At 45.1% G+C, this 14137-nt stretch overlaps 3 protein-coding genes across 5 annotated transcripts; 2 read left to right on the top strand and 1 right to left on the bottom strand.

Moving 5' to 3' along the window:
• Positions 1 to 716: 716 nt before the first annotated feature.
• On the top strand, positions 717 to 4745 carry LOC121620823 (kelch-like protein 11). 3 transcript variants are annotated; one of them, XM_041957047.1, is made up of 3 exons: positions 717 to 766; positions 1164 to 1640; positions 1893 to 4745. In XM_041957047.1, the coding sequence occupies exons 2-3, from the start codon at positions 1177 to 1179 to the stop codon at positions 3475 to 3477; spliced, it is 2049 nt and encodes a 682-aa protein (XP_041812981.1). In that variant the 5' UTR covers positions 717 to 766; positions 1164 to 1176; the 3' UTR covers positions 3478 to 4745. The 3 variants fall into 3 exon arrangements, with proteins under 3 accessions (XP_041812981.1, XP_041812980.1, XP_041812979.1); XM_041957046.1 differs by having other exon boundaries at positions 746 to 766; positions 1131 to 1640; XM_041957045.1 differs by lacking the exon at positions 717 to 766 and having other exon boundaries at positions 1090 to 1640.
• A 1140-nt stretch (positions 4746 to 5885) lies between these two features.
• LOC121620912 (cytosolic 5'-nucleotidase 3-like) lies at positions 5886 to 9473 on the top strand. The gene is made up of 9 exons (XM_041957153.1): positions 5886 to 6021; positions 6464 to 6562; positions 6656 to 6725; positions 6831 to 6877; positions 7390 to 7475; positions 7559 to 7648; positions 7759 to 7921; positions 8005 to 8205; positions 8390 to 9473. Exons 1-9 carry the CDS (start codon positions 6019 to 6021, stop codon positions 8498 to 8500), a joined length of 870 nt encoding a protein of 289 aa, XP_041813087.1. The 5' UTR covers positions 5886 to 6018; the 3' UTR covers positions 8501 to 9473.
• Positions 8452 to 13471, bottom strand: fkbp10a (FKBP prolyl isomerase 10a). The gene is made up of 10 exons (XM_041956327.1): positions 13210 to 13471; positions 12297 to 12442; positions 12031 to 12220; positions 11805 to 11950; positions 11515 to 11704; positions 11290 to 11435; positions 10998 to 11187; positions 10602 to 10744; positions 10352 to 10515; positions 8452 to 10216 (listed from the first exon to the last, which is right to left on the bottom strand). Exons 1-10 carry the CDS (start codon positions 13404 to 13406, stop codon positions 10028 to 10030), a joined length of 1701 nt encoding a protein of 566 aa, XP_041812261.1. The 5' UTR covers positions 13407 to 13471; the 3' UTR covers positions 8452 to 10027.
• Positions 13472 to 14137: the final 666 nt, after the last annotated feature.

Below are 14137 nucleotides of genomic sequence, written 5' to 3'. Positions count from 1 at the left end.
AGTGTTATCTTTTTAAATATTATATAATATATCTGACCTCTGGCCAGATGAAATTGTTAACTGAGTGCATGTGTAAGGGTTGGGACTTGGACATTTTTTTTACATCTCTCTGCACATCCTTTATCTCTTTAGGCTCACTCCAGCTGTTTTAAAGTGAAAGCAAACATGCCCTAACACACTTTGTAATGTGTTAAATCTGCAGACTCTGCAACTGTGCAGAAATGTAAATGTCTCTTACTTGTCTTGTGAAACACAAGATGTAACTAATCATATGATAATATTTGCATCCCATGGAAGGATCATGTTATTGTTTATCTGGTTTACTGGCACACCTACTCACAAAGACATCACTGCTGGTATTAATCACGCCTGTGCTTTTCCTGCCATTTCAAGTCAAACGTCTAATAGTAAAATGACAGGTTTTTATTTCAAGCCACAAGGCATTAAAACAATGAAAATATATAGCAGTGGTTTAGTCTTATAGACCTATTTGACATCCACTGTCATTATGCATGGTCTCTACATGCAAAAGAGTGTGAGGCAGTGCAGTTATTATAGTGACTCGACCTTCCCTGAGCATGCAGAGGAAATTACATACATGTGCAAGTTTGTGTCCATGTGCAGAGCTCAGCAGTGGGGACAGCCACCGACGTCAACGACGCGGTTACGCCTTTCACCCACTGCGCATGTCAGTAATTGGGGCCGTGTTTACCAAACGGAAGTCAGTTCCTTATTCGACGTTAGACACAAGAAACGGTGCTTCAGGGTATGTATCTCTTCTGTGAATGGTGGCCCGTGTTAAATAACTAATACTGTTGTCATTGTGCATGGTGATCACGCTATTTTTACGTACATGTAGCTGTTTTCTGACGAATTTGTTATATGTGACATTAGCATTATGAACCTAGTTTGACCTGATCATAAACCTTATGTTTAAATTCAAATTACTGTTACTGACATGTTGCATTAAAAACAAGAAGATTTGTAATTTGAGAGTACTTTTTAAGCTAAATGCGTTCCCCTTTAAGTCGCGGGAATGAAGCTACGAGTACGAACCTAGCTTCGCTGTGGCTGTCTGTTTTGACTCCATGTATGAGTGGCTGCGTATGTCGCCTCCTTTCCTCCACTAGTTTACTTCATTTCCCACCACTGCTCACCTCCAGCGCCGGCAGCAGAATGGCAGCGGCGGCCCCCAACCCGGAGGACTCCGCCAGGAGCGGCGGCAGCGGCGGCACCGGCACACCCAGCGCCCTTGCTGCTGACGGGGACGCGGAAGAGACCGAGGACTTCACCTCCTCCTCCCACTGCTCGGAGCTGTCTCGGCGGCAGAACGAGCAGAGGAAGCAGGGCTTGTTCTGCGACGTGACGCTGGCCTTCAGCAGCGGGGTGGCTAACGGAAGCGTCCAGAGCTGCGAGTTTTCAGCCCACAGGTCCGTCCTGGCCGCGGCCACCGATTATTTCACCCCCCTGCTGGGTGGACAGTTCTCCGAGTCCTTGTCCGGACGGGTGGAGATGAAGGAATGGAGCTCGGAACTGGGGCCGGACCCGGATACGGTGGAGAGTGTCATCCAGTATATGTACACTGGAGAAATACGCGTTAGCACCTGCAATGTGCATGAAGTGCTGGAGCTAGCTGATAGGTATGATCTGTTTGCAAGCACATTTCTGTTTGTGTGTGTGTGTGTGAGAGAGAGAGAGAGAGAGAGAGAAACTGTGGTTTTTGATGGTCAAAGCATGAGGCCTTCAATGGCTCCTCTGTTGCCTAAAAGTACTGCTTATGTGCTCTGCTTGCAGAAAGCACCACCGGCCTGGTCTAACCAGTCGAAACCGAACATCCCCAAAAGGAAATGCTCATTCTCTCTGACGCCCTTTTTGTGTTTTCTGCACATTAGGTTTCTCCTGCTGCAGCTAAAGGACTTCTGTGGTGAGTTCCTGAAGAAGAAGCTGAGCCTGACCAACTGTGTGGCGGTGCACAGTCTAGCCCACATGTACACCTTGGACCAGCTGGCTCTACGGGCTGCAGACATGATCCGCCGCAACTTTCACAAGGTTATCCAGGATGACGAGTTCTACACGCTGCCCTTTCACCTGGTCCGCGACTGGCTGTCGGATGCAGAGATCACAGTGGATTCCGAGGAGGTGCTATTTGAGGCTGTGGTGAAGTGGGTGCAGAAGAACTCAGAGGAGCGAAGCCGCTACTTTGAGGAGCTGTTCCGTCTCCTGAGGCTGCCCCAGATCAAGCCCACCTACCTGACCAGGGTGGTGAAAAATGAGCAGCTGGTGGCCGCCAATGAGGCCTGTCTCCGGCTGGTCTCAGAGGCAGTAGAGGGCCACGCTATCCGCTTTGAGAACCTCAAGTCAGCTGACATGGAGTTCTGGTCATCACATATGGCCTCCTTTCAGCCTCGCTTTGGCCAGAACATGGATGTTATTATGGTTGTAGGTGGTGTGTCAGAGGGAGGGGACTACCTGAGTGAGTGTGTGGGCTACTTCATTTACGAGGACCGTTGGGTCAACCTGCCGCATATCCACAACCACCTGGACGGCCATGCCATCGCTGCCACAGAGTCCCATGTCTACGTAGCCGGTTCTATGGAACCAGGCTTCGCTAAGACGGTGGAACGTTACAATCCCAACCGCAACACCTGGGAGCAGGTGAGCAACCTGACCACACGTAAGCACTCCTTTGGCCTCACCTGCATTAAGGATATACTGTACAGCATCGGTGGCCATGGAAACTTCAGTCCAGGTTTCAAAGATGTCAGCGTATACGAGCCCGAGCCGGACAAGTGGCACAATCTGGAATCAGCGCCCAAAATCCTGCGGGATGTGAAGGCAGTGAGTGTGGAGGACCGCTATGTGTACGTCACGGCACGCACACCTGTCGATACAGATAATGAGGATGGACTGAAGACGGTGACCACTCGCTATGACACAGAGAGCCGCCAGTGGCAAGATGTCGACTCCCTGCCCCTGATTGACAACTATTGCATCTTCCAGATGGCTGTGGCCTCCACTAACTTCTACCACACTGCGTCCTGCTGCCCCAAGAGCTACACAGTGAGGGATGAGGTTGCTAAGCAGAAGATCAGTGTGCGCATCTCTGATGAGATCTTGGAGAGCCTGCCACCAGAAGTTACCAGCATCGAGGGTGCTGCCATCTGCCACTTCGATGAGGACGTCTTCATCATCGGAGGATGGAAGAACAGCGACGATGTGGACAAGCAGTACCGTAAGGAGGCCTACCGCTACTGCGCTGAAAGGAAGCGCTGGATGCTGCTGCCGCCCATGCCACAGCCCCGCTGCCGAGCCACCGCCTGCCACGTCCGCATCCCCTACCGTTTCCTGTATGGCTGCCAGCGCTACCCCATGCCCCAGAACCTGGCCCGCCAGCGAGATCGCATGCAGCAAATGCAGCAGCTTCACCGGCGCACGCTCACACTGCGCCGGCAGCTCCAGTCGCAGATAGAGTGCTGAGCAAGTCGGCTCCATCCAAGAACTACACTACACGCTCTGTGCGAGGATACACTGCAAGCCACTGTTCCATTGCAGCCATCGTCATCGACCCCCACTCATACATAACATGCTGCAGCGGGTCCTGTGTTGTTCTCATACTGGATTTCATTGAACTGAACCCTGTGCCATCGGCTCTCATGCTGTGTTGTATTAATGGCAGATTTGTAGACAGCCATGGAATGTGTAAGCAGGTGTGTACTGATGAGCTGGTGGTCTGTGAGGAGGGATATGGCGGATGTAAACATGTGAATAAGAGTGTTATATAGCAGCCAACAACTGAATATCCTTATGTCAAGTATGTTGGTGTAGATGCTGTTTATCTGTTTGTACATAAATAGTATAAAGCTGTATATGTAAACATTTATATGGATAATTTAAATTCCTTTATGTATGCCCGGAAAGGGAAGACTATGTGACATTATTAATAACTGCATTCCTACATTCAATCCAACTCGCTTAATGAAGTCTCATTCCATTGTAACACTGTGACAATCTCCTCATGAAAGCATAACATCAGTTCACTCATGAAGAACTTATATCATAATTGCTCTATTAGAATGGCTCTCCTTGTTGGCTGTTAATCTTAAAATCTTGTAGACTAGTTTGCTTTTAGATTGCAGTTTCCCTTCAACAGTTGTAGCCAGTATATTTCTGTCATCTTTGTTGCCTCATTTAACACTTGAAAACTTGTGAAAACGAATGATCTTTGTCCAGGTTTGTGAAGTGGTGAAATCCAGAGAGAGCTGTCGTGTCAAAAAGATGCGATCTTATGTGATGAAATCATTCCTTTGGAGTTCAAAGCATTCTGTTCAGCCACTGCAATAAGCACCAATCATTAGCAGTGGCTCAATCATTCCTTTCTTTTGCACTTTGGCAGCCTGTTGCTCAGTGGATTCCCATTCATTCAGAAATACATAGAAAATGTGTTCTGTATATGTGTGAGTGCGGGAGTGTGGATGAGTTGTGTTTGCAGGGCAGAGCTTCTCTACAACTGCACTTTTTAATATCTACTTGTAAAGTCTTACATAAACATCAGGATTTAATTTGCCACTGCACTTTGACTTTGCTTCTGTCATTTGTTTCATATCAGACAGGGTGATTGTATTATGGAAATGCTTTGTTTTGGCCAGTTTCCATTCATTAAGATTTGATCTTCCTTGAAAAGAAAAAAAAACATGTTATCATTATTTGTGGATTTGTTTCCAACATTAAATGTCTTGTAAACCTTGCGTTATTGTGCTTCACTTCCAGCTGGATGTGTGTCAGAGATATGCTATGTTGTTCTGTGGTCTCTTTTCACCCTCCAAGGAGACTTAAAATTGAGATGAAAAGGAATCAGACTTATCGGCAAAACAAAAGGGATTGTTAAAAGAATGTGATGTGACTGACATCAGAAATTCCCACTGTCAATGCAGCGCCTGTTACAGCTTAAAGGTTACAGAGCGTAGAAATGATATTCATTTCCACTTTATGACCAACATAAAAAGCACTGCAGATATTAAGTGGAATAAGATATGTAATTTGCTTTGCATGTGATAGTCTGACATTGTGTTCTTCTGGATGTGAGAAATGCTAATGTCATCACTTGCAATTAAAGTTGTTTTGTAAGACAGATGGTTGCACACATTGTGTATTATTGCTTTGCTGGTCTTTCCTAGTTCAGGGAGTTAATACCCAGAACATTGATGAAACATCTATCCACTAAAAGACTAACATTACAGGTAACTGCTCAGCGCCACAGTTGTGGCATTTAAACTGAGAAGCTACAAAGTTATCATGCTGCATTGGTCACTTGTAGCAACGGATAGTGGACCACACTCTATAATCCAATAACTTGTGTTGACTATCATGATTTAAAAATACAACTTTTATTCTTTGACTGACTTTGAATTAATACATGGCCCAGAACATTCACTTTTAAAAACTGCCCCAGTTTTTGTTGTCCTCTTCACTATTAGATAGACCAGGATCCTGCAGATGAACCCGGCGAGAGGGAAGGTGTGGGAACCTTTTATCGGTGCCTTTGTCTTTGGGGGAAGAATTCATAGCGTCCCACTTAAAGTTATGCAAGTGGTTGCAGTGCTGCCTTCAGGCTGTTGTCATTGGCTCGCACCCGTGATCACTTCAAATGAAAATAAATGTTTGGTCGCTTTAGACCAGAAAGCATCTATAAGCATATTTGCCTTTATCATAATTTGCCCAGGCGATTTATTTGTCCAGGCGGTTTACACCCATGGTTTCAAGTGGGCGTCATATCCGAGAAACTAGAAAATGATTTAAAAACGTGTTGTTTACAATTTGTTTTGTCATTGAAGAGCGACTCACGAACATTCCGACACTCTGAACGGCACCGGAAGGCAGCAGGACAGCTCAAGCTAACATAGATGCTTCTGTCACGCGCACAGCAACATTACCGTTAGCGACACTTCAGCGGAGACTGACAACTGATGACACGTCTTTTGTCAAAATAAACTCAACAGATCGGCAACCGATTTCAGCAAAATGGTAATGTTTTCAGCAAGTTTTGACGGGAATACCAAGCACCAAAAAGAATGCACCATACACCAACGAACTTGCATTGTAGCTAGCTAAGCGTATATTTACCACTGTTGTGTGGCTAACATTAGCTAACGTTAGCGTTACACTAATTTGTCTTTGTTAGCTGTAACTTCATAGTAAATTAAGAAACCGACTATTACTTTGGCTGTACTGCCAGTGTTTTCGCTCGGGCAAATGTGCAGGTGAGGAGTAAGTAAGCTGAAGAGTATGTTATTCAAAGTGGTGCTAGCACCGACTGGTTAGCTAAGTTACCTATCCAGCCAGATCCTGGTTGTTACCTAAAGAGACGATGCATTTCGTAAAACTCCAAGGTGGCGTATTATGTAATTACTGTCTCTCTCATTAAAATATTCTCTAACAAACACTCGCACATATTTTCACCGCTAAGATTCCAGAGTTGTCCAACCCTTCAGTGTGTATGAAAGACCCTCAGCGGGTGCAGGAGATCCTGCAGTCCATGGTGAAGGCTGGCTCCAACACCGTGCAGGTAAACCACATTCACATTTACGCATAAAGTATTTGTCCTACGGGCGGCGACATTATGAAATGTGTTCTCATTATTTTCTAATTTTTCATCCAGGTGATCTCAGACTTTGATATGACCCTAACACGATTTGCACACAATGGCAAAAGGTGCCCCACCTGTCACAGTAAGTTCACTGACATGCTGCGCTTTGAGGTTGTCATACGTGTAAAGGTTGGTTTTTGGCTCAAGGCTTCATGGCTGTCATTTTGTCTGTGTACTTTATTTGCAGATATTCTCGACAACAGCAAACTTATCTCCAGTGACTGCAAAGAAAAGGTAGGAATGAGGCTTGAGTGCAGAAGCGGGTTTTCTGTTGGCAGGGCTGGTGCCATTAATACAATTTTCCCCACATGTAAGCTACAGCAGAGACATCATAAATATGATGCATTTCATCATCATGTTAGATTTTTACAAATGAACTGCAGTTTAGAAATGTTTAATCTTAAGCAGTAAAACATACACAGTATTTAACTTCTTACGTTTAGTGAACTATTTTTTCATTCATCGGTCTGACACTCGTTTGTTTGCCTGCCCTCTAGTGGACAATAGGAAGAATTAAAACAAACAGAAGCATGATACTTAACTTGGATCAGCCTTGTTATAGTCTTCCTCTTGTTAAATCTTCTTTTTGTATGTGCAATGTAGCATTTTTTAATACATATTATTGACAAAATGCACCCTTATGGTTTCCCTCTGAATCCCTAGAATATAATCCGACAAAAAGATGCAGCAGTTTTCTAATGTTTACTAGCCAGTGACAGTTTTCTAAGTATTGTCCCGTCTGTCAGCTGAAGGAGCTGCTCAACACATACTACCCAATAGAGATCGACTCTTCGCGGTCAGTAGCGGAAAAGCTGCCCCTGATGGTGGAGTGGTGAGTATCTAATGCAGCTTCACTAAAAAGCATTATGTATTTTACTGTGTTCATAAAAACCATGTTGCACCTATGTCTCACAGGTGGACGAAAGCCCATGAACTACTGGTACAGCAGGAGATTAGGAAAGACTTGCTGGGTGTGGCGGTTCGGGAGTCTGAAGCCATGCTAAGGTCAGAAAACCTGCTTCCTCCTGAGACCACAACATGTTTTAATCGTTGAAATGTTAAAATTGTTTGCTAATATGTGTACTTTAATAATGAGTTGATGTATTTACACACAGGGAGGGCTACCAGCTCTTCTTTAAACACCTGCATGAGCACAGCATCCCTCTGCTCATCTTCTCTGCTGGAATAGGAGACATCCTAGAAGAGGTTATTCGCCAGGCTGGGGTCTTCCACCCCAACGTCAAAGTCTTCTCCAACTACATGGACTTTGATGAGTCTGTGAGTAGCCACACCACAAATTACGATTTGAGCCCCCACCAGGGACTGAAATAATGTGTTTGACTCTTGCTCTGCTGGTACAGGGAGTGCTGAGGGCTTTCAAGGGAGAGCTGATCCACATCTACAATAAAAGGGAAGGTGCATTGCTCAACACCGGCCATTTCCAGGAGCTGCGGACGCGGCCTAACGTGCTCCTGCTGGGAGACTCCCTGGGAGATCTGACCATGGCTGACGGGGTGCAGGACATGGAAAACATCCTCAAGATTGGCTTCCTCAATGATAAGGTAAAGAAAATCTCTCACATTCATCAAAATTATTGTATAACAATACTCAGTGCCTGCTGTCCTGAGATGAATTCAAGAACTCAAATACATTCATCTACCTTTCAAGAGAATAATACATTCCCAAATTTTCCCGTTAATCATATTCTGACATTTCAATACACTTCATCTGTTTTTATTCTCTCAGGTGGAGGAGAGGAAGCAGTCTTATTTGGACTCATATGACATTGTGTTGCTGAAAGACGAGACCTTGGAAGTCCCGAATGCTGTACTGCTCTATCTCACTGGCAATAAGTGAGAAGTAAGAATACCACTGGCTGTTTGGTATTGGACACTCTGGTGCATTATTTTTTATTTTATGAAAATATTCACAAGTCCAGTTGACAGCCGCAGCTCCCACACTCCACGTCACCCTTTTATATCTTTGTCTATTGGCCTTTCTCCTTCCTCCATGTTTACGGTTTCACTGCTTTTGGACCATAGTGTATGTGATGGAAGCAAGATTTGCACTGTATCTACTGTGCAGCATGTTAAGTGTTTGTTTGGGGGAAGACTGGTATTGTCACACAGTTTTGGTCTTCATCCAGGATGTAATGATAAAGGGAAAGAAAAACGCACAACATAAATGGCAGCACTTGACTCTGCATTTGGTTTGAAACTGATTTCCACTCTGTTACAATAACGCTAAATTCCAGCAAATTTTAGCTTGAAACTTGAAGTTTTTAAAGATGTTAAACATTTTCTTCATATTAAACATGCCATGATTACAGTGTGAAGTCTCCCAGTTTCTGGTCATTTTGTCAGCAAACGATTGTTTTTCTTATGGACCACAGTGCTACTTAGTGGTGAGCCATGATAACCAAGTTAAATAATTCGGTGAACAAAAATAAAAAATACACGGCTCTTTTTCAAGTATAGCAGAGGTCAAATGATGTGCAAGAACTAACTGCTGCCTCAAAATGTCACTGTAATACTAACAAAACCAAAACAGGACTGTGTTACACGATTTGCTTCGACTAATTGAGAAGTTCTGCACTGTAACAAACAAAAGTTTCCAAAAACGTTAGAACTGAGGCTTAACACAACCACAAATTACATTTTTGTGGTCAGTCAAGCATGTCTTTGTTTGTCCAAACAATTACCTCTTCATATGTTCCAACTCGTCTGAAATAAAATGTGGCTTCGTCTGTTTCTGATCACCATGTTTCATATTGACTAATGTGCAGGTACAGGTCTGTACATGAAAAGTGTGGATGAAATAAAGGAGCTGTCTTCATTTAATCAGAAAAGTTTTTTATGTTCTATAAAACAATGTAAAATAATTCTCCATGATAGATTTTTACTCCCTAACATACTGTACAACCAGTGGTTTTCCATCACTTTAAATGAGGCACTGCATTGACTTTATATAAAATGTAATATTGTGGAAGAAGGGCCCAGCCCAAATGCTCTCTGAGGTCGTTCAATGTAAATGTTTGAGTCATGTGTGCCGTCTTCAACAGAACAGTTTCACAACAGGCCATTTTTCTTCCTTTCACATTTTCAAACACGTGCTCTCTGTGCACGACATCCAGATGTTTGTTTGTGCCGTCAGTCTTGTCCAGAATGGTTTGACTGATTGGTTCTACTGCAACAGCTGTGAGATGGCATCGATATATTCTAACAGATTCTAGCAAAGCAAACTGTCTGCGTGCCTAAAGGCTCAGCAATGTTTCAATCGCGGAAACATTTTCAATATAGATGCACGACAGTTGCTAAGACGACAGTATAACCCCAGTCACTGCATGCCTGTTTCTTGCCACTACTAAAGCACTCTGTGTCCCCTTTACAACTCGTCTCGTCTCACTTGTTCAGACTCCTCATCCACCTGAAGTTTCAGTTCATCTTCTACGATCTTCCCGTCTTTATTACGGTCCTGGTTATTGAACATGTCCTGAATGACGCCGTCGGCATCCACCCCCGGCCGAAGACGACCTTTGTCCTCTTTAACCTGGAGCATGATGAAGGCTGAAAACTGACAGCATGAGAGAAGGTTGCACTGTTAGAAGCATTTCCACCCATCCAGCTTACACCCAGGCTGTTTGTCTTGCTTTAAAAGAAACATTTAGCAGGGAACAATACTCAGGCTGGACCTGACTGGTCTGCTTACCTCCTCTAGAGGGACCTCTTTGTCACCGTTGAGGTCCATAGCAGGAAAGAGGGGATCAGGACCGTCCCCCAGCCACACAAACATGTAGCCTTCAGGCACACCCTTCTGCAGATCCACTAACTCCAGCTCAAAGAAGAGCACTGCACTCTTGGGAACTCCTCCAGCTGGAGACACCGGGACAGGGCAGAAAACATGATTCAGGGTAGAAGGAAAGTGTGTGCGCAGTGAGAAAGCCGTTCCAATGACTGACCTCCATTTTCACCATGTCCCCAGTGTGGTGGAATGACCACCTCCCTCCTCTCGCCCACACACATGCCACTCAAACCTTCCTCCAGACCTGGAATCACCGCGTTCGCTCCCAGAGTCGTGATGGACGGTGAGTCCAGCTGGTCCCTGGAAACACACAACCTGTTACCACTTTTAAACTTAAAAAAAAAAAAAACTAAGCTAAATAAAACTCAATGTTTTAAAACCTCGTGCCATGCGAGCATACGTGCTGTTGTCATGGATACGTAAATGGTATGTATTCTGTGTGCATTTCCAAGCCCACTTGAAATCTGTCAGACAAGGAGCCAGCAATGATTACATGCATGAACCAGGAGGAGGCGGATGCAGTGCAGCAGAGTGAACAGCAGAGGGCGCTCACGAGGAGTACAGCAGGGTGCCGTCCATCAAGGAGCAATTATAACGATAAGTGACCAAGTCGTCAGCTTCACTGGTCCCTCTGCATTCCTGAGGCTTGTGGGTAACTTTAACCTGGACCGGATCTTTGGGGTTGTGGAAGTCAATGACGTGAATGTCAAAGACCAGCACAGCAGAGCCAGGAATGAGGTCTCCTACAGCGGGAGAAAAAAAGAAAGGGTGGTGTTGCAAACATAAACATTTGTATCTACTCTAAACATCTTTTAAATCTTCCTAAATGCACGTGTGAAACTCACCGACCCCGTCTTCGCCATACGCCATGTGAGGAGGGACGGTAATCCTCCTCTTCTCACCTATGCACAGGCCCTGCAGGGCTTTGTCCATCCCTTGGATCACATATCCCATGCCGATGTACGTGTTATAGGTGCTGTTTCGCTGGTAGCTGACGAAGGAAGCGTTAAACTCGGTTAATTCCCCTCACATCCTAACGCTTCCTGCGAACGGAGGAATCTCAGGTTTACCTCGAGTCGAACGCCGTGCCATCCTGAAAAGTGCCGTTGTAGTGGTAGCGGATGTAATCTCCGGTCGCCGTCCTGCGGGTGCAGCCTTCGGGCACCTCCTTCACCTTCACAATCAGATCATCCTTGGGGTTGAACACATCGACCAGCAGCACCTCGAACACCAGCGTAGCCTGAGGGGGCACCCGAGTTCCTGTTGGGGAAAAAAATAAGTGTTTCTTACGTCTTTGACAGACGGGTTATATTTGGGTATGTGAAGTTATCAGATGTAAGCCACAGTCATCAGTTCATACCAGAGCCGTTCTCTCCATATGCCAGGAAAGGTGGGACTATGATGATCCTTCTCTCCCCCACACACAAGCCCACGAGACCCTCGTCCAGGCCCTTGATGAGGTGACCTTTTCCCAGGTAGGTGTCATAGGTTGTGTTCCTTGAGTAACTACAGGAAGCACAATTTAAAGGTATTGAAAATCACAGAAACGGACAAGAGATACTTGAGGTCTCACCCCACAGCCTCACCTGGAGTCGAAGGCCTCACCCGACAGCAGGGTGCCGTTGTAGTGGTAACGGATGAAATCTGATGCCACGGTGGTGCGGTTGCAGCCTGCAGGTTTGCTGAGTGCGCGGGTCTGGACCTTGTCCTCTGTGTTCCAGATGTCCAGCAGGAGAACATCATACACCAACACGGCGTCAGGAGGGATTATGCCACCTGTGAGACAGACAGAGAAATGGCATAAACCAGCAAACCAACAAAGTGTTGTTTCGCGTGTCCTGTTTGTCCGCACCTGTTCCGATGCTTCCGTAGGCCAGGTGCGGGGGGATTGTGATCCTCCTGCGTTCATTCACACACATGCCCTGAAGACCGCGGTCCATCCCCGTGATGAGCCTGCCCAGGCCCACCTGGCTGATGAAGGCTCTGCCTCGGTCATGGCTGCAGACGGTAGCGGAGAGGTGGGTGAGAGCGTATAATCACAGGAATCCAACAAATTTCAAAATAAAAGGTTACAAAAACACGATTTAAACCGTTTTCCAGACACTCCTGTCATGGTGCCGTGTTAGTTTAACGGTACTATAGCGTCAGCTTCCCAACGCTCCATCCACATCAGCAGCATCATTCAATGGTGATGCTGCTGATGTGATTAACCATGTAGATGCCATGCAAGATATAGATAATTGCAGGGCTGCAACTAATGATTATTTTCATTGTTGATTATTTTCTCCATTAGTTGTTTGGGCTATAAAATTACAGAAAATGGTGAAAAATGTCAAATCAGTGCAATACTGTCCCCTGCTTCAATAGCTGACATCTTATTGATTAATGTGTGCAGCTCTGGGACATTACATTGTTTAACAGATAAGAGTCTGACACGTCTGCAGCTAATCGGCCCTGAGCCAGAAAACGGCTGCAGGGTTCCTCTACTTTCCCTGCTCATCACCAGATTAAACACCGTCACTGCACAGAGACGCTTCACCGCACTTTGCGCCACTTTAATCCTCACTGGAAACATTATTCCGCTAACAGCTAGCTTAATGTTGAATGCTACAAGCTAACGTTGCGGTTTGCACGTGAGGATTTCTGTTATCAAAACTCATCAACTTTAAACATTAACGTTGAAAAAAAACCCGCAGAAAAACACACACATTTAACACTAGTGAAGATTCGTTGACGTGAAACTGTGCGTGTCGATGTAACTTCACCTGGAGTCGAACTTTTTCCCGTCTGCATAGAAAGTACCGTTAAAATGATAACGGATAAAATCTTCTGTTTGCACTTCCCGAGGACACACTCTCGGTATCTCGTACCGGTCGACCACAACATCCACTAACGGCCCGGGGCTGGAGTTCACGGCGACCACACACAGGCAAAACAAAGCCGAACTTATTGTCAGAGCCATGGGGGAAGCCGTGACAGTAACTCCGGAGGCTCGCAGGGCAGAGACCCCGTCTATCTGCTGAGTGATGCAGCTGAAGTGAAGAGCGAAGCGCCACACGAAGTCTGGAACATTGAGCTGTGTCAAGAGTGCTGGAATGAGATAGATTACTTCCGGTTATGATTACAAAAATAAACGTATTCTAAAATAATATGGAATATGAGGAAACGATGTTTATGAAGACGTTCAATTAAATAAATACACAAACCAATACATATACATAAAGGGAAAGATCAACCCATCGGTGGGTCTGTCAGTGTCTTTCCCTCAGTGTAACCATAATGTAACCTCAATAAAGAACCAGCTGATGCAAAAGATTTATGGTACAGTCAGACAGTGCAGTATATGTTGATTTAAAAAAAAACTGCTTGAAGTAAACTTGATTTAAGTAGGTAAAGTTGCGTAAGTGATGCAGCTGTGATTGTTAAAACCGTCGAATATGATAAAATATTTAATGTCAGGGGTCTAAAACAAGATTCATCACTCTTTTCTAGTCAATGACCCAGTTTTGTTTGGCCTTAAAGTTAAAATACATTGAGGTAGAGTATTGCACAGGCCAACGGGTGTTTAATTTTCGCGAGCACCGCTATGCTTTTGAAAACAGAAATGTGTTAACCGGTAATGTCCAGGCGTCCGGCCTACATACATGAACGACCTCACATATAAAGAAGCGTTATCTGTAGTCATAAAGCATA

This window comes from Chelmon rostratus, chromosome 17 (genome assembly GCF_017976325.1).
Source record: "Chelmon rostratus isolate fCheRos1 chromosome 17, fCheRos1.pri, whole genome shotgun sequence".
Lineage (NCBI taxonomy): Eukaryota > Metazoa > Chordata > Actinopteri > Chaetodontiformes > Chaetodontidae > Chelmon > Chelmon rostratus.
The sequence above is the reverse complement of the archived record's forward strand: the minus strand, read 5'-3'. Positions and strand labels throughout refer to the sequence as shown.

Bases quoted from the DNA above. Each gene is read 5' to 3' on its own strand.
- LOC121620823 (XM_041957045.1), top strand. From the start codon at position 1,093: ATGAGTGGCTGCGTATGTCGCCTCCTTTCCTCCACTAGTTTACTTCAT. The intron at 1,641-1,892 runs GTATGATCTGTT...TCTGCACATTAG, and splicing joins GTGCTGGAGCTAGCTGATAG to GTTTCTCCTGCTGCAGCTAA.
- LOC121620912 (XM_041957153.1), top strand. The intron at 6,726-6,830 runs GTAAGTTCACTG...CTTTATTTGCAG, and splicing joins AAGGTGCCCCACCTGTCACA to ATATTCTCGACAACAGCAAA. The intron at 7,922-8,004 runs GTGAGTAGCCAC...CTGCTGGTACAG, and splicing joins ACATGGACTTTGATGAGTCT to GGAGTGCTGAGGGCTTTCAA.
- fkbp10a (XM_041956327.1), bottom strand. From the start codon at position 13,406: ATGGCTCTGACAATAAGTTCGGCTTTGTTTTGCCTGTGTGTGGTCGCC. The intron at 12,443-13,209 runs GTGAAGTTACAT...TACCGTCTGCAG, and splicing joins GGGAAAAAGTTCGACTCCAG to CCATGACCGAGGCAGAGCCT. The intron at 11,951-12,030 runs GTGAGGCTGTGG...TGCTTCCTGTAG, and splicing joins GGTGAGGCCTTCGACTCCAG to TTACTCAAGGAACACAACCT.